The following is a 23,166-nucleotide window of genomic DNA, read 5'->3' as shown; positions in this document are numbered from 1 at the left end:
ACTTCTGTAATTAATTTGAAATTTAGTTAAACCACTTCTAAGAGTTTTCACATATAATTTTATATACAACTCATTGAAAGGAATTCGACGGTAATTCACGTATTTTAGTATTTTTTTTTTAAGTTTTAAAAATAAGATAAGAGGTGTATAAAAAAAGTTTGAGAGGGTAGTTTGGTGAAAAACTCGGGCACGTAGGGGTATCGCAGTCATTTCGTCTCCCGGGAAGCGGAAATTTCTTAAAGCCCGGCAATTGAGGGTTTTAGAAGCGACATCTCGGGCTTCGAGCTCCGGAGCGAAGACCTCTTCTCCCTTCTTCTTTTCTCTTCTCTTCTCTTCTCTCGAAGAAAAAAAAGAGAGGAAAAGAGTTCCAAGAGACAACTGTTCGTCGATCCAATTGCTGTTTCTGAGAGGTCGTGTTCCATCTCGATGCTCTAAAGCAGGTGAGGGTTCCTCTATTTCACTTCCCACTTGGTTTCATTCCCTTCCCCGATCTTATGTTAGGGTTTGGGAATCGGTCCCGGTTCTTCGACGCTTTCGGGGCTGTTAAAGTTTGTTGAGTTGTTCTTTCTGTTGAATTTCGAGTTGGAATGCTTTTGTGGGTGGAGTGATCGTTCTTTCTGCGGTGCTGTCTTGGTTTCCGGAGTTTGGTGGATGAATTTGGATAAGGAAGAGTTTTAATTGACTGCGAGTTGGGAATTTTGAATTTATGGTTTGAAAGTTGTAAACTTTTTCTCTGTTTGATCGTATTGTTTGGTAGTTTTATTGATCCTCGTTGTCTTTCCTTTATCCTGTTGTGTTTCTTTGGTCTAGTTGCTAATTGTATTACTAAAAAGTGAGAATTTCAGACCTGAGAGTTACTTGTGGCGTTCGTGCCCTATTTCAAGTGGGGTATTGTTGCTCCTCTGTGAAACTGGAGAATTACACTTTTGTGGGTTTATTTCATTTATCTGTTCTCAATAGAAACTTATGCTGTGATGGCCCTTTCTGGACTGAAATTATAATCTTTAGTGATGAAATTCAATAAAGTTGCATTATCAAGTTCTTTTTCAGCAAATCTTTAAAACTCACATTTTATATGATAACAGTTCAATGAAGTAAAAACCACCTGAAACAGATGGCAACAGAGAGTCCATTAAGGTTAACAGAAAGAAGCGGCTCTGGCAACTGGCCAGTGGATAAAGGCATTGCAGCATTTGCTTCATCCACTGGCAATTTAGTGGCTGAAGATTTGGGGTTGCTTTTAAAAGGGCAAAGGTATCATGGAAGCAGAAACATAACTGGTCCTAGTCGCAGTGGAAGTGCACCTCCTAGCATGGAAGGTTCTCGTGCAGCATTTAATATCTTCAGAGGTCAAGGAACCTCTGGCTTGGATGCTAACTTAGAAAATGTAGGCAATGCATTTGAAAGCTGCGAGTCTGAAGAGCAACTTCGTGCCCACCCAGCTTATTTAGCATATTACTGTGCAAATGTGAATCTAAATCCTAGACTTCCTCCACCCCTGATCTCACGGGAGAATCGACATCTCATCGGCCATATTGGTGGTTCTGGTGAGAATTGGAGAGTGCCCTCCTTTGATGACAGCAGCAGGTTATCCTTGTTCCTCGCACGACCTGCCCTTGCAACTCACAAGGAAGAATCTGAAGATGATAAGTCACCTAGAATGGAAACAGTTGATTGGACTGAAAAGAATGCTGAGTCTGTATCTGGAGAATCTACATCCTCTTTGCCAGCTTCTCATAGAAGTCTTATGAATCTGATGCAGGTAATTGACTTTCTCCACTTTGCTATTGTTTCTTTATGTTACTTCTGTAATTTTGCTTGTCCATGCCTCCTTTATGATACTTTCTGAAATATCTGTCTTCTTTCTATTTGATTTCACAAGTTGCATATTCACTATAACTAGGACATTGGAAAAGCTTCTGCAATATATTGTATTGGGCAAATAGTTGCATATTCTTCTTTGTTTTGATTTCTACCAAAACCTTATCTTTTTGTCAGCTTGCTAGCGCTGGTCATTAGGAATGGTTAATCCAGACATAGAATACTATATATATATACACACACACACACACATTACATATATTTGTTGGCTTTGTAATGACATATGGTTCTTAGTGGAGAATATTTTGCAATAAGGGTGCAACTATTTCTTATCAGAAAGAAAAGCCAGTCATCTTAGTTTCTGAGTTATGTTGTCTTCAGGAAGATTTGCCCAGGACTCCATCTCTATACAATAATCAGTCTCATCTTGGAGGCGACAGTGCAATAGGTCAATCAGCTGGTTCAGATGCTTGTGTTAGCATTCTACATGATTCTCCAACTAACATGACTAGTCCAAGGACAAAAACATCTTCAACTGGTGTTCAAGATCAAACTCCTATATCAGGTGTACAGTTAATGTTGGATGATAATCTTCCTACTATGCCATTCCCATGTTCAACATCCTCTGACAGAACTGTCAGTCTGCACAGAGGCCTAAGAGCAGAATCAAGTATTAATGGTAACAACATGAACAATGAGGTTTTTCTAGATACTGAGGTTAGCTTATCTCCGTGTATTGAAAATGAAATGAAGAGTTTACGGCTAGCTGATACTGACAAGAGAAGTCAACATTTACGACAGCAGGCTCAAGAGGTTGTCTTGCAAACTCCTGGTGCATCATCTCTTGCACAGCTTGGTCCATCTCAAGGGATGCACCTTCCTCACAATGCAAACCACCTTTCTCATGGCCTTCCGAAGTTATCTACTGTTGATGTACAACCTGTATTACAGCCAACTGGCATTACACCACCTCTGTTTGCCAGTGCAACAACTTATGGGAACACCTACTACCCTAATTTTCAGATTTCTAACTTATTGCCTCAGCAGTTCAGCATGGGTGGGTATGCTGTGAACACCTCATTGATGCCAACACTTATACCTGGCTATCCTCCCCAAAATGCTATGCCAATCCATTTTGACAGTTCTCTCAACACAAACTTTAATCTTAGAGCACCTGGAGTTTCTGCTGCAGGAACTATGTCTTATGGAGCTGATTTTCAGCATTTATACAAGAATTATGGACAGCTTGGGATAGCAATTCGTCCACCTTTTCCTGATCATTCTTTTATGCCTTACTTCCAGCATCCTACTCTAGATGCATATGTAGGTGCAGATCAGTATGATGTGTCTCCTAGACTGAATGCTATTGGAGTTCCACCAGGTAATTATGATCCACAGAAAGGACCTTTTCCCACAGCCTATTTACCTAGTCAGATGCCTCCGGTTCTGAGAAGTGGTAGTATCAACTCTCCCATTGGCAGAAAAGTTGCAGATGTTAATCCAAATTATTATGGGAGGAATCCAAACATTGGAGATCTGATACAATATCCAACTTCTCCACTGGGAAGTCCATCATATCAAGGTTTCCCAGTCACTGGAGCAGGCTTTTCAGGAAAAAGAAACGAGAACATGAGAGTCCAGCTCAGCCCTGGAAGAACAGTAGGTTCTTTTTCTGGTTGGCAAGGACCAAGAGGGCGTGAGAAGGCTGAAGAACCAAAGCCATGCTCTTTTCTTGAAGAGTTAAAATCCAACAAAGGTCGCAGATATGAGCTGTCAGATATTACTGGACGTGTCGTGGAATTCAGGCAAGTTTTATGTACTCTTCTGATTAACCTTAACCATTGAAACAGAATTCGAATATTGGAAAGTTACTTCCTCATTTGTTTCTTTTGGCTTCAGTGCTGACCAACATGGGAGTCGATTTATACAGCAAAAATTAGAAACATGTAGTGCTGAAGACAAGGCATCTGTTTTTAAAGAAGTTCTTCCACAAGCTTCCTCATTGATGACCGATGTTTTTGGAAACTATGTCATTCAAAAGGTAAAAGTATTTCTCAGTGCATGACATTTTTATAAAAAAAATTCTGTAGAAATTGTGGAAATGTTAGTCATTTTGTTAATTTGTGTTGAAGATTTCCTTTCCCTGCAGTTCTTTGAGCATGGAAATCCTGATCAGAGAAAGGAACTTGCTGATAAGCTTTCTGGCCATATCTTGTCTCTCAGCCTTCAGATGTACGGATGTCGTGTGATTCAGAAGGTTTGCATCATCTTTTCCTGTCATGTCTGCATTTGGTTTTCTGGAATCAAAAGATACAACATTAGTTTTGATGTACATAGCTGTTACTGTTTCACAGAAATTTTTTGTGATACTCTTCCTTGACAGTCCAACAGCTTTTGATAAGCCATAGTTCCTGTTTATGATTCAATATGCATTCTACTTTGCCACTGCCTTGTATTAGAAGTTCCTGTTAATACGCTTTTCATGTGGTGTAGTTCTTAAATGGTGAATACATTTTTTATTCGTCATAATTCTTATTACTGCACAGGAACTTTAATTGCTTCTACAGGCTATTACCCCTCGTTTCTCCTTGCTGTGGAATTAAGATAGGTTGAGTTGAGACAAGGGAGTAAGAAGGGCAATTGCATGTGTACTTTTAATATGTAGTTCACGGGGAAGTTCACAGGCTAATGGTGTTTGAACTTTCTTGTTGTGGGTTCTTCACTTACCATGAGTGTGAATGATTTCTGTTATATTCTTCTTCATTTTATGTACAAATAGAATATCCTTGGGTTGTTCATCATGTTATCTGACATTTCTTCTTTTCTGCTCCTGGTAGGCACTTGAAGTTATTGAGCTTGATCAGAAAACTCAGCTTGTCCAAGAACTAGATGGACATGTTATGCGATGCGTGCGTGACCAAAATGGGAATCATGTTATACAGAAGTGTATCGAGTGTATTCCGACAGAGAAAATTGATTTCATAATTTCTGCCTTACATGGCCAGGTTGCGACATTATCTACACATCCGTATGGTTGCCGAGTGATTCAGGTAGGAATGTCAGCACAAAATGAGAATTTTCTTTGATCATAACACTTTGTGTATATCCTGAAGTTCCTTTTCTTATCCTCTTGCTATTACTTAATATAGAGAGTGCTGGAGCATTGTACAGATGAAATGCAAAGTCAGTGTATTGTAGATGAGATCTTGCAATCAGTGTGCCTTCTTGCAGAAGATCAGTATGGCAATTATGTTATACAGGTAAATTTTTTAACCTTTCCCTGTCAAAATATGTTTTTCATCAGAATAGTTGTCTTATAAATCTGTTGAGGATTTTTTTTTAATGAATGTGATGCTAAGTAGTAATTACACAAACAACGCATGTATATCAGGTGTATGTGTATGTGTATATATTCTAAGTGAGTATTTTGTTTCATCCATTGAGCTGACAGATTATCTAGCCTTACGATTTGGTTCTTGGATCTGCCTTGGCATTATTGAAAAGCTTCCTCTCTTTTTCTCATGATGGGAGAGAATAGTTTGACCTTCAAAACTTGAGTCATTTTTGACATGATTTTGTTTTTTGCAGCATGTATTGGAGAGGGGAATGGCACAAAAAAGGACTCAACTTATTAGCAAATTAGCTGGTCACGTTGTACAGATGAGCCAGCATAAATATGCATCCAATGTTATTGAGAAGTGTTTAGAATATGGTAATATTGCAGAACGGAAGCTCTTAATTGAGGAAATATTAGGACAGACTGAAGGAAATGATAATTTGCTGGTATGATGGAAATGCTGCATCTGAATTTTCTTTCTGTGTTCAGTTTTTGGCTTAGCAACTATTCCCCTTGTTCTTGTTTTTATCTTTCTCTTTTGTTGGCTAATTTATTGGGCGACCAAACTATTTGACACAAGTGGTTCCCTATCATAAGACGAATCATTTGAGTTCTACAAAGATTGCAATAACCAAGTAGTTGAGATATGCTTTTAGTATTACTGAATTTTCAAAAATGCTGGTTCAGTTACATGGAAGGTAGAGTTTCCACAATTTATATGCTGACCTGAGAGATTATAAGGGTGTATCATGCTTAGTAGTGAACTTACCAAGATGTCAAGATTTGACTGTAGGCAGCAGTAAGCCTAATCATGGGACACATGCCAAGGTCAACTATTCAAGTGCACAACATGAGTATTTATTTCTTTTTTGGCTTGGGAGAGAAGTAGGGCCACAGTTTATTGTTTAAGAAGTATATTTTATTTGTAACATTATCGATGTCTATTCTTTTCATGAAATCACTGTGCATTGTTTGTTTCATGTATATTTCACCATGTTCTGTTTTAATAGTTTGTTTTTTCTCTTTGAATTTATCTGCCAGGTAATGATGAAGGATCAGTTTGCAAACTATGTGGTTCAGAAAATTCTTGATACCTGTGTTAACGAACAGCGTGATTTATTGCTTAGCCGAATCAAAGTTCATCTACTAGCCTTGAAGAAATATACTTATGGGAAACATATTGCTGCTCGGGTTGAACAACTATGTGGTGAAGGTGTGAATCTCTTGCTTGTGACACAATGAATTTGTAGTATTTTTACAAAATAAATTTTATTCTGTTTAATTGGCATTTAATAATTATTGCCATCTTCTTTACCCTTTCCTAATACATTCTAGATCAGGTTTTGCAAAGTTGCATTACCAACCTCAAGGCCTTTTCGTTTAACGAAGTTTAGCAATCCCACTACATGCATACCTGGAAGAGCTAGTCTTAGATCTAGGTGTCTCAAAATAAACGAGCGGCTTGAGCTTGACTCGGCCCGGCTTAAGTTGAGCATACCCTGAGCTTATTTTTAAGGTTCGATTTGAATTTCGAGCCGAGTCTGAGTTGGAGCCGGCTCGCTCAGGCTCGGCTCGAAATGCTCGTTTACACCTGTGGTACTACGTATAGCATTTGGAGAGAGGAGGCAAAAGGGCACAAATGGTTTCAAAGCATATCTTCTTGTTTCTCTGTAACCGATGAATAAAGAAATAAACTCCTTCCTTCTCTCCTCTTTGTTGTAATTAATGCCTTTTTTGTTTCTTTTGGCTCTTTTCTATCTCCCTCTCATCTTCTCATAAATGAATTACTTACCAAACAATCTCTCGTCTGTTACTCTCTCCCTCTTTTTCTCTATGAGACCTTATCGATCTCCTCTCCATCACTTCAATCAAAGTCCCCCTCGACAAGAACGCCCCCTTAATGGTCATCCCTTGCCCTTCTCTTCCTCGCCCTCCTCCTCCATTGACCGGCTCCTCCGACCTCTTCCAGCGGCCTCCTCCTACGCCTCATCTTCCTCCTTTTACCTCCTCATCCGGCCTCCTTGTCCTCCATCGGTAAGCTGTTGCCGTCTCCTCCTCTTCATTAGTCTCCTCCTCATCAAGCCCGGGCTTTGCTCGGGCTCAGCTCAGGCTCATTTTTTGTCATATAAATTTTGAAAGGGAGAAACCTTACACACACACACACACACACACACACAGAGACACACCCTTGAAGTTTTTAACTCGTAAGCTATTCAGGATTTACTAATTATATCATATGAAGCTGGAACACCAAGTTCCGTGGTTTATCATATGGAAAAGTTTTATTAACGCTATATCTAACCTAGCAAACTGATTTTGAGCTCATGTCCGAACCGACAAAAATAGTATCACATCACATAAACCTGGTTACTCCAAGAGTCATAACATGTCATTTGTTAAAAGGGCAAAATCCTACTTAAATGAAACCACGTCAAAGTTTATACTTGATGTCTTCTATCTGGATATTTTCTTGATAATATCTGTTGACCTCTGAAGTAATTATTCTTTACTTAGACATTTGTTAGAACAATCTACTTAAGCTCATCTTATGGTCTTATGCCCTCGTACTTTTTAGTTTTTGCATCATTTTCCTGTAAGTTGGACTTAGTCACGGATTCATCTTATAGTATTACCGATAAGTAAATTATGAACATATTAACCCTTTTAACTACCTTGATTGGTGAATAGCTGTATACTTTTATTCTTCCGCTGGCATGGTTTATGTGGGATAAGTTTTCTTGGTTTTGATCATCATGTTCAGTTCTTTTCATTTTTATATAATTTTTATAAGAACCGTGAGTTTTTCAGAAAGCTTTCCCACGTTTTCATATGGATAGACCATTTTAGAGGATGGAATATGTAAAATCCAGGAAGTTGAACATTCCATATCCTTAGATAATCATTTTAGTTTTCTAATGTTCAATATATGCCTCTTAACAGAAAGTCAAGTCTCTGATTCGTGAAATGCCGAGCAAAAACGTGGACCATTTAGCTTTCTCCAAAATCAAAGTGGTTGGGCTTTCTAAGGGGTTGGCACCTGGTAGTGTTTCATGGTTAATTGTAAATCTCTTCAGGATGTACATGACAGGGCTCATGCAGGTACCTTATCACTGTAAAGTTAGATTAGTTTCCTATATTGTATTATCTAGCCTAAAATGGTGTTATGCTTATTTATAGAAATCCTTGAGCAGAAAGTATGTGCCCCAGTGATTTGGCTTTCTGATCCTTTAAACTCATTTATAAATCTGATTTGGCTGATAATGGAAGCTCTTTGCTTCCGCTTGTTACCTCATGAAGCAGTTGATTGAATGTTTATATACTTATACTCTACTCATGTTTAATTTTATCCGAGCAAATAAAACTTCTGAATGGCTTGGCAACCCTATCGGGATCTAGGCAGGTAGATGTATTAGCAGAACCTTCAGTGTGATGCTATGATATTTTTGGTGATACTATATATCACTTCTACCATTTTTCTTTTCTTTTCCTTTCTTTTGTGTTGATGACACAAATGAATCTCGAGGAGAATCATAACATATATAACAAATATGAGATGGTGATGCTTATGAACAGGTGGGCTAAGATACAAGTACTATATGCTCTCAGATGTCATTTTTGGTGCCTCAAGAAGCCAAAGGATATCTGTGTATTTGGTTTTAATGGTGAATTTGGTGATCTTACTCTTATCTGTGTCATTTTTGCCGTCTCCTCTAAGGTTAGAATTTTCCTCTGGTTGACATTATCTCGACAGACTACATTCTTGACATAAACCTTTGTTAGGAAGACTTTATTGGCCATCATCCTTTGCACAATGCCCCATAGGAGTTAGTTAAGCCCATCTTCTTGGAATGTGACTTTATTCTACCCATTTGTGAGTCATTTCTCTTTTCAAAGTTGGCCGTCCAGTTTGGGCTGACGTCTCGGGTAATTATCTTTTACTTCTACCCATCTCCCATCTTGCAAAAATTTGGAGTGAGCACTGTGTGCATTCTTTTCACTTTAATGTAATTGAGTTATTACTCTCTTTGAGACTCTTTTCTCAAAGTTAAAAAGGAAAAAGATTTGGCTCTCTTGTTTGAGGTTTTAACCAGATTAGCATTCTCTCAATTTTATTATCATAATGGATCGCATCCTAAATTTAATATCAAGAGGAGTTTATTTAAATATAATTAAAGGTAAAATATTAAACTTATCAATGTTTCAATTTAAGGAAATAACGTCGTATGATAAAAAAAAAACATAGAAAAAATTAAGGCGGGCAGTTTATAAACATAAACAAGTAAAATATTAAACTTATCAATATTTCATGGAAGCTAATTAAAAATAAAGTTAGTTGCCCAAATAAATATAAATAAATTACTGATAATTATAGCAGTTTATTTTATTAACTTTCGATCATAGATGTTGAATGATTAATATTTTCATTTAAAAGTAAAACGCTAATTTTATCAGCGTTCTAATTTTATAACATAAAGTTCGGAAGAGTGTTGGTCAAAAATTATTCTTATCCTAGTTCCAGGCTATTAAAGTCTCTAAACCGTCCATTAATTGATGCTACTTTCAGTGGTGCACCATCCTTCTTTGTTTTATATTTCTTTTCTGCTGCCCAATCCTTTTTCAATATTTTATACTTCCCTTTTCTTTTATCTCCACTTTTGATGCCCAGTTTCGGCAACCTTTTCTTTTATTATTATTACCAGAAGCTACAACCAAAGAAAGGTCGAAATGTTTACTTTTTATTTAAAAATAAAATAAAATAAATTTAGATAAAATATTATTTAATTACTGAATAAGATAAAAAAATTTAAACTCGAAGCAAATAAAATCCAAAAGACAGGATGAATAGGTTGTGATATTGCTCTTAACATGTTTTTTCTTAAAAAAAAATATTTATTTAAAAAATTCTCTATATTAATATTTAATTAAAAAATGATTTTCTTATCTATTAAAAATAAGAAGCAATAGATTCTAACAGTATATATAAGAGAAATTTGCATCTAATCAGATTAAAATCCACCTTCACATTGTGATCTACAAAAATTTGATAAAATATTGGGTGGGATTTGCAAATTTAAAAATTTACTCTAGGTTGCAAATACTTGAAAATAAATTAGGGCGTTAAATGCAAAGAGGTTATTAGTTATTTATTACGTACTAACGAAGTCGGCGCTCCGACTATTCTGCTGCAGTATTCTTAGTCAAAGTGGACGACTTCTTCAATGGAATTAGGGTTGGTTTTAGATTCTTGAAGGCGGAGGAGGAAGAGGAGGAGAGATGGAGGAAGATGGGGCCAGCGAGGGTCCTAGAGCGGTGGAGGTAGGTCGGCCGGCGGTGGTTCTTGTGTGCGGTAGCCTGGTGTACTACCACTGCGCATATCGGGAGTCGAGCTTCCTCTCCCTCACCGCCGACGTCCTCATCGTCCTCCTCTGCTCACTCGCCATCTTAGGCATGCTCTTCCGCCAGATGAGCATCTCGTACGCATCTTTCTTTTCTCGATCGCGTCAGTCTTTGCTTCTTTCTTTTGGTGATCCAGTTGCTTCCGATCTGACCTTTATTTCTGTAGATTTCCTCTTTTGTCTTATTCGAGTCGGTTCTTTCTTAAGCTTTGTGTGAGAAAGTTGGCTTGTTATGATCTTATTCTTGAGAAAAATGAGAGGTCTGTGACGGAAATTTTAAAATGGAGCGTTTTTAGGGTTTTATTTGGTTTATCTATGTGGCGTTGCGAAGTACACAATTTCTAATGGCTGATATTTGAGGGAGGGAGAGGGGCAATAAGAGCTTCAACTTGCATTTTTTTTTTTTTTTTTTTTTGAACCTCGGCTTTGGACAGACTCATCTTAGTGGTTTGTGTTGATCGGATGAGTTAGTAAATGAGTCCTAAGCCTAGTGAAAAAGAGAAATCTTTTTTATAGGATATAATTTAATCAACATGTTGAATTATACAAGTTCTCATCTATTTAGATTTAGGTGCTTGAATTTTGGGAATTCTTGCATTTTATATCAAAATAATGTAATTTTATCAGTATAATTGTTCAAATATCATTAATTTGCATCTAGTTGTCTAATACCTTTATGTGCCTACTATGTCAATAATTTATGATACCTTCTTCAAACATACCTTGAATTACATTATTGTATTAAGCTGTTTTACCCTCAATATTTCTAGCTATTTCATCTGTATAGTCCTTATCTTCAATTTTATTCATATTTCCTATGGCATACTTTGTGGTTTGCAGCATTTTGGTTATGTTTTTTGGGTTGATATTCTTCTTTTTTTTCTGAGATAATTATTTATGCCTAGTTTTTTCTATAAATATAGAGTGCCTGTGGATCCTCTTGAATGGCAAATATCTCAAGACACTGCAAATAGTATTGCTGCTTGCTTGGCTAACACAATTGGAGCTGCAGAGTCTGTCTTACGAGTTGCTGCAACAGGGCATGACAAGAGGCTGTTCTTTAAAGTAATTCTCCTACAATACTGTTACTCTAACCTTTGGCTTTAGTTCACGTATGAAAGTTTATTTGAATGCCCCTTCTCACTTTATGTCTGGTGAACTGGATGCTTATCTAGAAGTTAGTTTTAAGCATGTTCATCTTTAAGTCTCCTTCACTATACAGCATCCATTTATCCAAAAGCCTTTTTTCACTGGATTCCCTTTTGACATTCATATCAATTGTTGTTATATGATCTCATTTCCTTTTACTGGAAAGAGTACGGTATGTGCACTTGAAGGATTATCTTATGGCTATTGAGTAATTACATTTTTGAATAAAATGGATTTTTATGTAACTTTAGAGGCAAAAACAAAATTTTTGGTAAAGGAACTTCATTTCATTGAGTTTTTAAATTGTATCTCTTCAAGATTCTTGCTTCTCTTTGTTGGTAGATCCAGTGGTGCAACCAATAGATGAGAAGCTATGTTGGTCCTTTCCCCTTTCCTTGTATGTTAAAATTTAAAAGCAATATGCATCTCATATAGACTTCATTTTGCTGTTAATCTTGCAGGTGGTTGTTATTTTGTACCTCCTGTCAGCTCTGGGACGAGTAGCTTCAGGTGCTACAATTGCTTATGCCGGTAAAGACTTATCATCTTTATTTAGATATGTATATCTGTATATGGTGAAATTATGCTATAAATGGTGTTTGAACACTCAAAATCCTATCTATCTATTCTCAGTTGGTTTTCCAAATTTTCCCACTCCAGAAGTTCTTCATTTACAATTCCTGGCACCAGTGAGCTTGCAATGGCATTTTAATGCACCGTCAGTATATGTATTATCAGTAACCTCAACATGCAAAATTATCTAACATGGCATGTTAAAGATGATCTCTGATTTCTAAATGGCATTTACTCTGGCTATGGTTGACCAAGGAAACAAATTTGTGATTCTCACTTATTTCTCGGTATCTTGAACAGGATTATGCTTGTTTTCTGTGTATGTACTTGCGCAGAGCTCTCCGCTAATTGACAGGTGCAATTCGCGATTTTTCGTAAGAAGAGATTATATTGCCGGAGTCCAGGATTCCATGTAAATTGTACATTTACTTGGACGACCACTGTTTTCTTGTGTTTTGGTTTCTGAAAGACTACTTATTGGTTTGGATGTGTGATCTCAACGTATTGCTGAGCGGCATGCAATGTTGCTGGGTTACCATGATGTGTTTTTTGACATTTTCCTGAGAAGAAAGTCCAGAGGCTCAAAAATGTAAATACTGATAAGGTAGTATGTGAACCATAGATTCATAAATTTATATATTGTGAAAGTGGAACTTTCCCTTATATTTCACTGTTTAATCTTTTGTGGAGATGTACTACTGTACATGGATACTTTGTATGCTATTCCTACTTTCAAGAACATATTCACTATCATCTCCTTTGCTTTTGATTGTAAACTGTCACACTTAGCTTGTGAATATCCAGGTGAACAACTCTGCTCCTTCGCCTCCTTGTGATTTTACTCTGAACTGTGCAAAGCCGAAATGTGAAGTAAATCCTGATTACTGTCAATAAAATATGAAGTGGACTTCTAAATGCAGAAGGGGCATCAATTTTTAGAGCCAGATATTATTGATTAATGTGATGTCTTTTTTTAAGTGTTAAATAGTAATTGATAAATATAAAAATGTTGGATAAAAGAGGAGATGAGAGAGATGTATCACTATACTAATATAGATCTAAGTGATTGTTTACTTGAAATATTAGTATAAAAAATGTTATATTAGAATAAGGCTATTTTTATTTCACAAGTGAACTTGTATCATATATTCTGCTTTTATTGGTATTAATATTTTACTATATAAATATTTATTATTAACTCTTATATCCTACTTTTAATACCTCAAAAATATTTTGATGTAGATAGAGCTAACGAAAAGTATGTTAATTTTTTATTAACTAATAGAACAATCTCTATTTACGGGACGAATAACAAATAGAATATTTGGAGAGTAAGGTTAAGGTGTGAATGATGATAAAGGGAAAAGTTTGGGTGTTATATGACAAATTTCGTGGAGGTACACGTACAGAGAGATTCCAAGACGCAACGAATCAGACCGCCTGTAGGGGTAGTTTAGTAAATCCCGTGCACGATGAGAGCCACTACCGTGTTGACCGAAAGGATCTATTATCGAGAAAACGACCTTTCTAGTGACCGCCACTTTTACGTGGCGCTCTTCGAATCCCTCCACGTCACCGGACGCTCCTGCCACGCGTCACCTGCTCATATATTTCTTCTTTTTTGATAATTTCTCCAGCGCAATATTTAGGTGAAGATATAGAGACATTAATTTACAAGAAAAAGAAAAAGAAAAAGAAAAATTGCTCTTCTTGATCAGACAAGGATGAGTAGAGAATTACATTTTAATTTTTCTTTATTTTTTTTTTAAAAAGAAAAAGAAAAAGGATCATCCTCTTCTCATGTGATGATAATTAATCTAGCCGAACTTCCAAGCTTTTCCTCTCTCAGTATTGAATCTCCTGAGTCTTCCAGCAAACATGACCAAGATCATGATCACCTTCCCTTCGTCACTCCATCTCCCCACAAACCCATATGAAGCATCCTTGCAGGAGCTGTCTGGTTGCAGTAACCTCTTGCAGCTGTATCCATACGAGAATCCCACGTTCCCATATCCACTGCAATGGAGACATATATATATATTATATGTATAATTCCATGCATACTGAGACAATAAAAACCCTTTTAATATATACAAAGAGATGGCCTTGGAATTTACCTGATCACTTCGAAGACTATGCTGAAAACGTTGAAGTTTAACGGGTCTGCCGATATTGCCTTCCTCTCGCTAATGCAGATCAGCATGATGAAGATCACCAAATAGGCAAGCTCGGAGAAGATCAAATTCTTCCATATAATTCTCGTTTTGCTCTTCTCTTTCTCGGCTGACGCAGGTTGCTCGTCGCCGTTAACCGGCAGAAATGAGAAGTAGGAAGGAAGGTACCTGCGATATAAGCTCATCGACTAAGATACTGATAGTTTAATTACCAATCGTCGCGAGGACTAGAGAAGAGATTACTGACATCATGACGACGAATAGCACCGAGATTGCCGGGGAAATGGTGGAGATATCGACAACCGATTCACCGGCGTGCCTTGAATTGACTGTCTGAAACAGAGATGCTGCTAGTTTCTGGTAGGAGCTCATCCCCTGCAACGCCTGTGAGTTCCACTCCAGAGAGCAAAACAGCACCATTTGCACCGCAATAAACCCGAAGACCGTGAGAACCATGTAAATGGATTCGACGTAGGTGTACAGATGCTTGTATCCGACGGCCCGAGGATGGCGAAGAATGAAACCGAATTCTTCTCTTGCAGACGTCTTGTGCAAGACCCATATGCTCAATCGCAATAATGGGGGGAATAGCGTGTTGCCTGCTAGGATCTGAGGAACAACCAGCAAGAGCAGCGCGGAGTTCTTGTTAAAGATGGCCATGTTCTCGTTCGCCGGCGTGAAGCCGCAGTTGACGAATGAGGAGACTGCGGTGAAGATGGAGAACAGGGGAATTTGGATCCCCTTACTCTTTACGACATCTCTGGCATCTTGTACAAGGCAAAGATAGAGTGATGTAATTGCGCAGCTGATGATAATCCCTGCTGTGAGATAGCCGGCCATGACATAGCCCAGCATTGTCAGAGCACTGTACTTGAGATCCTTTCTGCCGGCGATCTGGATTTCAGACCAAGTTACGGCTGATATACTTGTTTTGGTATCCTTTTTATCATTAATGTTGGTGGAAGTAGGAGGGGATTCTATGTCCATGATGACCAACTCCACACTTTTCTTGGTCGAATCTTCCTTCTCTGATCTCTTGAGTCTGGCCTTCTTGAACTGAAGGCAGAGGATTGAGGTGAAGATCTCCCCGCCGACCGCCATCAGAAGAATCAGGACACAGAGCTGGCGGCTGGAGAGATGTTCCATCTCGACGGTCGCCATGCTTGAAACGGTTAACGAGGAGACGGCGGTGAAGAACAAGTCCAAGTCCTCAGGACGGCTAGTTGCATCATCTCTCGGATTCAGAACTTTCAGAGCTAGAAAGCCCAGGACGGAGACCAAGATGAAGTAAACAAGCTGAACTATGAAAGCATTGCTATAGAAGAGGATGAACTCGAGGCAGCGTCCCAGATAATCTGTTGCAGATCTGGCAAATGAGGATAGTTTGGTGGATATAGATGCGAGGAGACGTCGAAAGTTCTTCCCGACAATCCAGAAGACATCAGATCTGGCAAATTTGGCGAAAGAAGGTAGTTTTCTTGATATAGATGCCTGTGTATGCTGGAAATTGCCCATGGAAATGCTTAAAGTATTCATCATGTTCATGAAACTGTTTGCCTGCTCCAGCTCACAAGGAATTGGAACAACCTGGACATTGTCTGCATGAAATTGAATACATCTGTGGAAAACTAGCCATTTGCTTGAGAGCACTGTCCTACTTCAGGTTTGCTTCTGAATTCCTCCAAATTTATAGCATCAAAAGGTGGGTGGTATAGTAAGATAAGATTTAGGAAGATGTGGTTCATTTGGGTAGAAGTTCTTGGTTGATTTATTCTGACAGCGATGCTGCGACACTTCACATCGTATGAAGTAGAAAGAATATCAGACTCCCTGCTATTAATTCTCTCTACTAATTCAACATGTTCTCTTGGAACAGTCTGACAGGCAAATAATGCATTAAGAATACATGCTAGGAAGAATGAGTGGCCATCTACGCGTAGATACAGTGTTTTCATCCATCACTTTCTTCAAAAATCTTCTCCTTTTTCTCTGTTTATCTTTTCATTCCTATATATATATATATATATATATTCAGATTTGCTCTAGTTGGTATGGTCAATATAGTGCAGCAAGAACTATGTTCCGATGCTAGTGCTGTGAGTTAGTTGATTCCAGCATCAACACACTAAAATTTGGCACAAGATCTCCTCTAATCTTTATGTTCAAAAGTTCTGGAATTTTATTGTGCTCTCTTCAACATCATCACATCAACACTTGCATTCGCCATCTCGCTTTTCTAGCAATACCAAATTTGTGGTGTAAAATAAAAACAATAAACTGCTTGCTTATGAGATAAATTCAGAGGAATTAATGTTGTTCCATGCATCTCCCCAATTCTAATATGTCCTATGTACTCATATTTCACCTTAGTTTTCTTTTCATTTTTTTTCCCCACTTGTCTATGTAATTCCTCAGGCAATAGATAGATAGTAACACATAGGTGACAAAAAGACAAAACACCTTGGACATAGTCCCCACCTTGATGTAATTCTCTATCTAAGAGTGGTAACAAGAGGGTTCCCCTCTACATTTCAAGATCTAGGCTCTTGTCAATGTGAACTAAACTTTAATGGGTCCACTCCCATTTTTGTACAAATTTTGCTCATCAAGGCCAATATTGGATTGTTGTTAATTAACTAAGATTCCAAGCAGCACCACCACCCATGCTATATTTCTTAAGCCTTCCAAAGAACATGACAAAGATGAGAATAATCTTTCCTTTGCTGCTCCATCTACCCGCAAAGCCATACCATGCATCTCTGCAAAACTTATCCTGGTTCAGTTGCCTGCTGCAGCTGTAGCCTGTGGAGAACCCCACATTTCCATATGCACTGCAATTTTTTCGCAACATGCGTTAGGGCCCATAAGCATAATTGATCAATGAATTATTTGATCAACATTATCTTTTTACTTTGTTCTTCTTTAAAAGAAAAGAAAAAAAAATATAATTATCTTATTACACGATGTGTTTCAACATTATCTACTTCAAGCACGATATTTTCGTTTCGTTCGTTAGAAAACACCCTGAGTTAAAAATAAACCTAGCACATTCAGAAAACACATAATATCTTATTCTTATTCTTCTTTTTATATTATATTTTCTTCGAAAGAAAACCTTAAATCCTGAATGATTGTAGGGTTTGATTTGGGTCCTACTTATCTATCTGTTGCTTAACAACAGCCAGGGAAAGGAAAGTGATATTTTGACAAGGTAACCTTCAAGTTAAGTTTGTGAACTATCTATGCCCTCTCACTTGTTATTATTTTATTTGACCAGCTTAATTATGTGGCAGATTCCCATTAGCTATCAAAACCTATTATGTCTTCTTAAGTATCAGAAATCAATAACCTTACAGCATGAGATACTGTTCTGATTTCATGGCAGTGAGAAATATGTGCCTCTTTCGAGGCCACAGAAATAATGTGGCTAAGAAGTCATTGATTAATTAGTATGTGGACTTCATAATCTACTGTTCCTTCTTCTTAGTTGCATTAAATTTCCTCCTCTTAGTTATGGTTGAGACAAAAAGACTTGCCTGATTACTTCAATGATTATGTTGAAGACGCTGAAATTTAGGGAATCTTCTCTGAGTTTATCCTTCTCAGTGATGCAGATGAGGATGACAAAGATGGCCAAGTAGGAGAGCTGAGAGAGGAGAGCACTCCTCATCAAACTTATGCCTCTCTTTCCTACAGAGTGGTCTCTTGGACTACTACTCTTCTCTTCTTCAAAGGGCATAAATGTTGTATAAGGAGGTAGATACCTGAAACAAGAAGACAAATAAATAATATTTATATGGTAATTTAATCTTCGACGTTCTCTATCAGCTTAAGCTTTTTTTAGAAAAAAAAAATACACGTGATTTTTATACGTGTGACATCCAACATCATTTATTGTAGATCTAACATAGCCACCATTTTCCAACCAATCATAGGATTCTCGAAATTGTGGTTGTAGATGCCCACGCCCATCAAACTCTTGGACGAGACGCAAGTTCCCGGATGCTGCACATAGAAGAACAAATTCGACGCGTAGAACCCGTGGAACGATGAATAATTCCCGGTCTAAGGATGCAAAAGAAATCAAAAGATGTTTCCTTTGCCAAAAAAAGACTGTTTGGTTCCAAAGAGAGGAGCCATGGAGAAGTGATTCACTTCTACCCTTTGCGGCACGCCGGCGGCGGGAGGCGGCGGGATCGTGTGCAGGCCCGACCGCATGAATCCCCGACATCGGTGGTGCAACTAATACCTAAAAGCAGACAGGTAGAGACTGGAAGGACAGTTCCTAGTGGTCGACAAGGCATGTGGAAGGAGAATATTGAGTGGAGGGAGATCCGGTGAAAGAGAGGAGTGGTTTGATTGATTGGGTTTTTGAATGCATTATTTGTTTGTGGTCCGCTGTATCTTCAATGCAATTGTTGAAACGAAACCTCAAGTTGCAGTGTCAAAATACTAATCAAATATTCCATCAACTTAATAATGGCTTCAATCATATACATGATTGATTGCTGCTCAGCACCAAAGAACCGTAATCCAATTCCCCTACGGCTAGTTTATGTATGTGAATGGAATTCTATGATTGGAAAAATAAATCATTATGTAAGCCACTCCATTTTGGTGGCCCAAATTTATCTTCGTACTATGTGATACTCTTTTATTCCAAAATAAGGCCCGACTTAGGTCAGAAGTCACGACCCGACCCGATCCGACCCAGGATTTAACCTAACTCTCCTCCTGGATTAGGAATTGATGATCTAACAAATTAAGTAATAAATCTATTAATTCAAGAGAGAGAGAAAGACTCACATCATGAGGACAAAGAGAACCAGGATGGCAGAATTGAGCAGTGATAGGTCTAGAGTAGATTCACCAGTGTGCCTTGCGTTAACTGCTACAAATAGCGAGTTGATAACCTTCTGGTACGAACTCAACCCCTGCAACGCCTTGGAATTCCACTCCATCGCACAAGTGAGCAACATGGAGCCCATCAACAGCACTCCAATGGTGAAAGCCAGCAGGATGGAATGCATGCATGAGAGCAAGTGATAGTATCCGATCTCTCTGGAATTCTTCATAATGTATTCGAATTCCACTCTCCCAGTAACTCTCCTCATCACCCATATCACCAATCTTAAGCACGAGGGGTACAGAGTGTTGCCAAGTAGAGCTTGAGGGATGATGAGCAGCAGGAGGCCGGAGTTCTTCTTGAACACCATCATATTCTCGTTCGTAGGAATAAATCCGCAGCTCGAGAAGGATGACACCGTCGTGAAGACGGCGAACATCGGCGCTTGGATCCCTTTCTCCATTAGCACACTTCTGGCACTTGATACAAGATAAATGTATGCAAAGATTGATATCGAGCCAGCCACCTGAATCACTGCCATATAGCCCAGAATGACATAGGCTAAGTATGTCACTGCATTATATTTCAATTTCTTCGTGCTTGCAACGTCGAAATCGATTGTATCAAGATGCGAAACCGCAACCGATTGCAGCTCGATATGCTCCTGAGATTCGAGTTCGACTTCTTGCTGGTCACTCGTAGGTAGCCTTGGCTTCCTGAATTGGAGGCCAAGCAAAGAAGTGAAGACTTCTCCACCTATCAGCATAAGAATGATGAGTACCCGATGCTGAGAAGGAGAGAAGACCTCCATCTCCACAGTAGACATGCTAGAGACCGTCGCCGCCGACACAGCGGTGAAGAAGACGTCGAGAATTTTAGGATTCTCTGAAGACACTGGTTTCAGTGGCAACGATTTGAGGACTAGAAATCCGAGAGACGAGATTGAGAGGAAGTAGATGGTATGGACGCATAGTGGATTCGAATGCGCAACAACGTATCGATACATAGATGCTAAGTTGCATTCAAGAGATTTGCGTAGCCGCGCAAATTGATCGGTGAATATTTCATAACGAGTGAATGCTACTGAAAGAGAATAGAGGCATGCCATTGAGATCAAAGAAAGAAAAATGAAATTTGGTTTAAGTGATCAAAAAATTTGATCACCTTGGAAAGGAGAGGCGTGAGCTCTTGTGTTTATATAGAGGGAGAGAGAAAGAGTGAGTGAGTGAGAGAACCATGAACTATATTCTAATCCAACTTGATGAGATGATGTAATTATATGCCTTCAAATTCTTCCTTTTTCTTGCATAAAGTTGGTATAATTCCATTTCAATGAACCAAAAAAGAAATTTGTAGATTACTTTTTAGTCCAAAGTTAACAATGCAAACGTACGAATCAATATAATTTGTCAGTACTTCTTCATCACAAATAAAAGTACATAGTTTAATATATTTTTATAGAGATAATTAAGCCTATTCACATTCTAATTAATTAACAGCTGATTAATAATTGCAATGTAATAAGAGTCGAGTAAACCACCGCATCAATTGAAATTGGGCCCAATCTCACCTGAGTAAATTGTTCTTTGCCTCCCCAAGAAAACCAAATTTAAAGATACGAAGAATCTTTCAAATAATTGTGAATAGTATCCTCCACATATAATGAGAGCAAGATCTTCTGTGGATGTTTTTTACTCCAATCTTTCTCACTTAAGATTGAGAATTTTTTCACTTTATGGTAATTAACCCGGAGAGTATTCTCCTTCCAAATCGATTGCTTACACTAAATTTAGTTGCATACTTGCACGTAAGAGTGAAAACGAATCTCATACAGATCGGATAGTATTTAATTTAAAATTTATATTTTTTGTTTGCCTACCGATTGAGATACATAACTAATCTTAGATGCAAATCAAAGTTTAAACAAATTATAACATTTGTTTTGAAAAACTAACTTATTTTGCACATATAAATCTCTACAAACAATATAAAACATATCATTACTAACAACATCAGTAAGCAAACTAAAACTATAAATAATTCAAAAAAATATGTTAATATCCGATATTTGTATAAAAATTATATCCAACCTATATTTCTATCCGCATTTAAGTTTTTTACTCCTATCCAAATTTATTCCATATTATTTTAAAAAAAAACTTATTTATATTCAAATCGGATAAAAAGTTTCTCTCAAATTTAATCCAAATCTAACGAGACAGCGAGTCCGATCAGAATTAATCCGACCAGTTTTCACCCCCTACTTTGCATCACATCGAGGATAAAAAAATTTCCATCACTTTCTCAACCATGCCGAGAATTTCCTCGCAATAACGAAAAATTCATGATTCGAATAGCAAAATCACGACAAAGAAAGTACTAACGAAAATGCCCACTTAATTAGTTGAAGGTACTAGATACGGCTAGAATATTTATATATAGAGAGAGATAAAATATTCTTCGCCTCCCATCCTAAATTGTTCTAAAACAGTAGGAAGGTTCAAGGAGAAGGAACTCCATACATGGGGAATTAAAAGGATTTTAATTCATACTTTTGGGCCTCTTCTATGAGACAGAAAAAATTACTAAGTAAATTTTGAGTTAAATTATTATAAAAATACTAAATTACCTGATTTATATGAAGTTAGTTATATAATTGGGCTAATGAGAACAAGAGTTGGTACTTAGCTATTTGACTCTCTTATCATATTCTATAATATAAGGCAAGTTCATCATCATAAGTATATTTATATATATATATATATATATTCCAATGTTCCTGTTGTGTGGAATTTTGATACTTACTAGATTCTAATATATACACAATAATTAAGGATGCCTTTGACGAATCATTTGATCAATTTGAAAGGCAGGCCCATGAATTATTGTTATCAAGTTTGCTTGGAGGTATATTATATTCTGACATTGACTACCATCTAAATACTTATAATGTCGTATTTAATCCCAAGAAAAATATAAAAATATTCTTACCTAACATATCAAAGGGCATTTTAGTAAATTTCTTTAATATTTTATAGGGGTCAGAATGCAAATAGCTCAAAGGAGAGGTAATCACGAAAACACTAAACTACAAGGTGTTATCTGAAAAAATCCCTAAATTATTGGAGCGAAGTCAACGTGCAATTTAATGGCGAGAAGAGCTTCCAGTGATGTGATAATCTACCGATGCAAAGTACCAATAATACTATTAACTTATAATCATTTGAGAGGAAGAAAATGGATGATGATGATGATAATAATAAGATAACTTTCACTATGCATTGCATTATTATGATCCAAGGCTACAATAATTGAGATAAAGCTTCTAGAATTAGTTAAAATAGGATTAGAATTTGAGTAAAATTCTACTACCGTACTTAATTTTTTCTCTCATCTTCTTAATAATATATAGGTAGATATATATATATTTATATTTATTTTCTAACATGGTAAAAAGATTCCTATAGATGATGTAGGCCATGAATATCTTTGCATTAGCATATTCTTGCAACGTGGTTTGGCTCTTATATCACATTCTGTCGCCATCTACATCTAATTTATTGCCCAACAACTATGTTGAATAATTTGCAAACTTGCACGAATACTTTAATTGAAAATGGCCATGTGGCAATTATGGGCCAGTTATTTTTACCTATCTATCTATATAAAATTAATTATATTTTATCTTTCTTCATTTTCCTACCGTTGGTTCTATTTATATCGCTTTACCTCTTTATTATATTTAAATTAAAATTATTATTTTTTAAAAATAATTTTGGATGATAAAATTATATGTCCATTTAATATCTTTGTCATCTGAAGATTAATCGGTATTATTTTATATATATTAAAAATTTTATTTAATTAAAA

General features: G+C 37.2%; 4 protein-coding genes across 4 annotated transcripts; 2 read left to right on the top strand and 2 right to left on the bottom strand.

Annotated features, from left to right (window-relative positions):
• The first annotated feature begins 276 nt into the window (after positions 1-276).
• LOC140771798 (pumilio homolog 5-like) lies at positions 277-8,314 on the top strand. Its single transcript, XM_073113498.1, has 10 exons — positions 277-440; positions 1,086-1,762; positions 2,203-3,626; positions 3,721-3,862; positions 3,971-4,078; positions 4,659-4,871; positions 4,971-5,081; positions 5,410-5,604; positions 6,200-6,371; positions 8,099-8,314. The coding sequence occupies exons 2-10, from the start codon at positions 1,115-1,117 to the stop codon at positions 8,119-8,121; spliced, it is 3,036 nt and encodes a 1,011-aa protein (XP_072969599.1). The 5' UTR covers positions 277-440; positions 1,086-1,114; the 3' UTR covers positions 8,122-8,314.
• Positions 8,315-10,350: 2,036 nt separating this feature from the next.
• LOC140771958 (reticulon-like protein B23) lies at positions 10,351-13,045 on the top strand. The gene is made up of 4 exons (XM_073113811.1): positions 10,351-10,632; positions 11,478-11,619; positions 12,165-12,234; positions 12,577-13,045. Exons 1-4 carry the CDS (start codon positions 10,433-10,435, stop codon positions 12,690-12,692), a joined length of 528 nt encoding a protein of 175 aa, XP_072969912.1. The 5' UTR covers positions 10,351-10,432; the 3' UTR covers positions 12,693-13,045.
• A 914-nt stretch (positions 13,046-13,959) lies between these two features.
• On the bottom strand, positions 13,960-16,205 carry LOC140772144 (cation transporter HKT1;1-like). The gene is made up of 3 exons (XM_073114062.1): positions 14,698-16,205; positions 14,394-14,618; positions 13,960-14,292 (listed from the first exon to the last, which is right to left on the bottom strand). Exons 1-3 carry the CDS (start codon positions 15,993-15,995, stop codon positions 14,094-14,096), a joined length of 1,722 nt encoding a protein of 573 aa, XP_072970163.1. The 5' UTR covers positions 15,996-16,205; the 3' UTR covers positions 13,960-14,093.
• Positions 16,206-16,582: 377 nt separating this feature from the next.
• LOC140772145 (probable cation transporter HKT1;4) lies at positions 16,583-20,486 on the bottom strand. The gene is made up of 3 exons (XM_073114063.1): positions 19,257-20,486; positions 17,987-18,214; positions 16,583-17,281 (listed from the first exon to the last, which is right to left on the bottom strand). The coding sequence occupies exons 1-3, from the start codon at positions 20,402-20,404 to the stop codon at positions 17,083-17,085; spliced, it is 1,575 nt and encodes a 524-aa protein (XP_072970164.1). The 5' UTR covers positions 20,405-20,486; the 3' UTR covers positions 16,583-17,082.
• Positions 20,487-23,166: the final 2,680 nt, after the last annotated feature.

This window comes from Typha angustifolia, chromosome 12 (genome assembly GCF_048772165.1).
Source record: "Typha angustifolia cultivar Huaian chromosome 12, ASM4877216v1, whole genome shotgun sequence".
Lineage (NCBI taxonomy): Eukaryota > Viridiplantae > Streptophyta > Magnoliopsida > Poales > Typhaceae > Typha > Typha angustifolia.
This window is presented reverse-complemented; position numbering and strand designations above follow the sequence as displayed.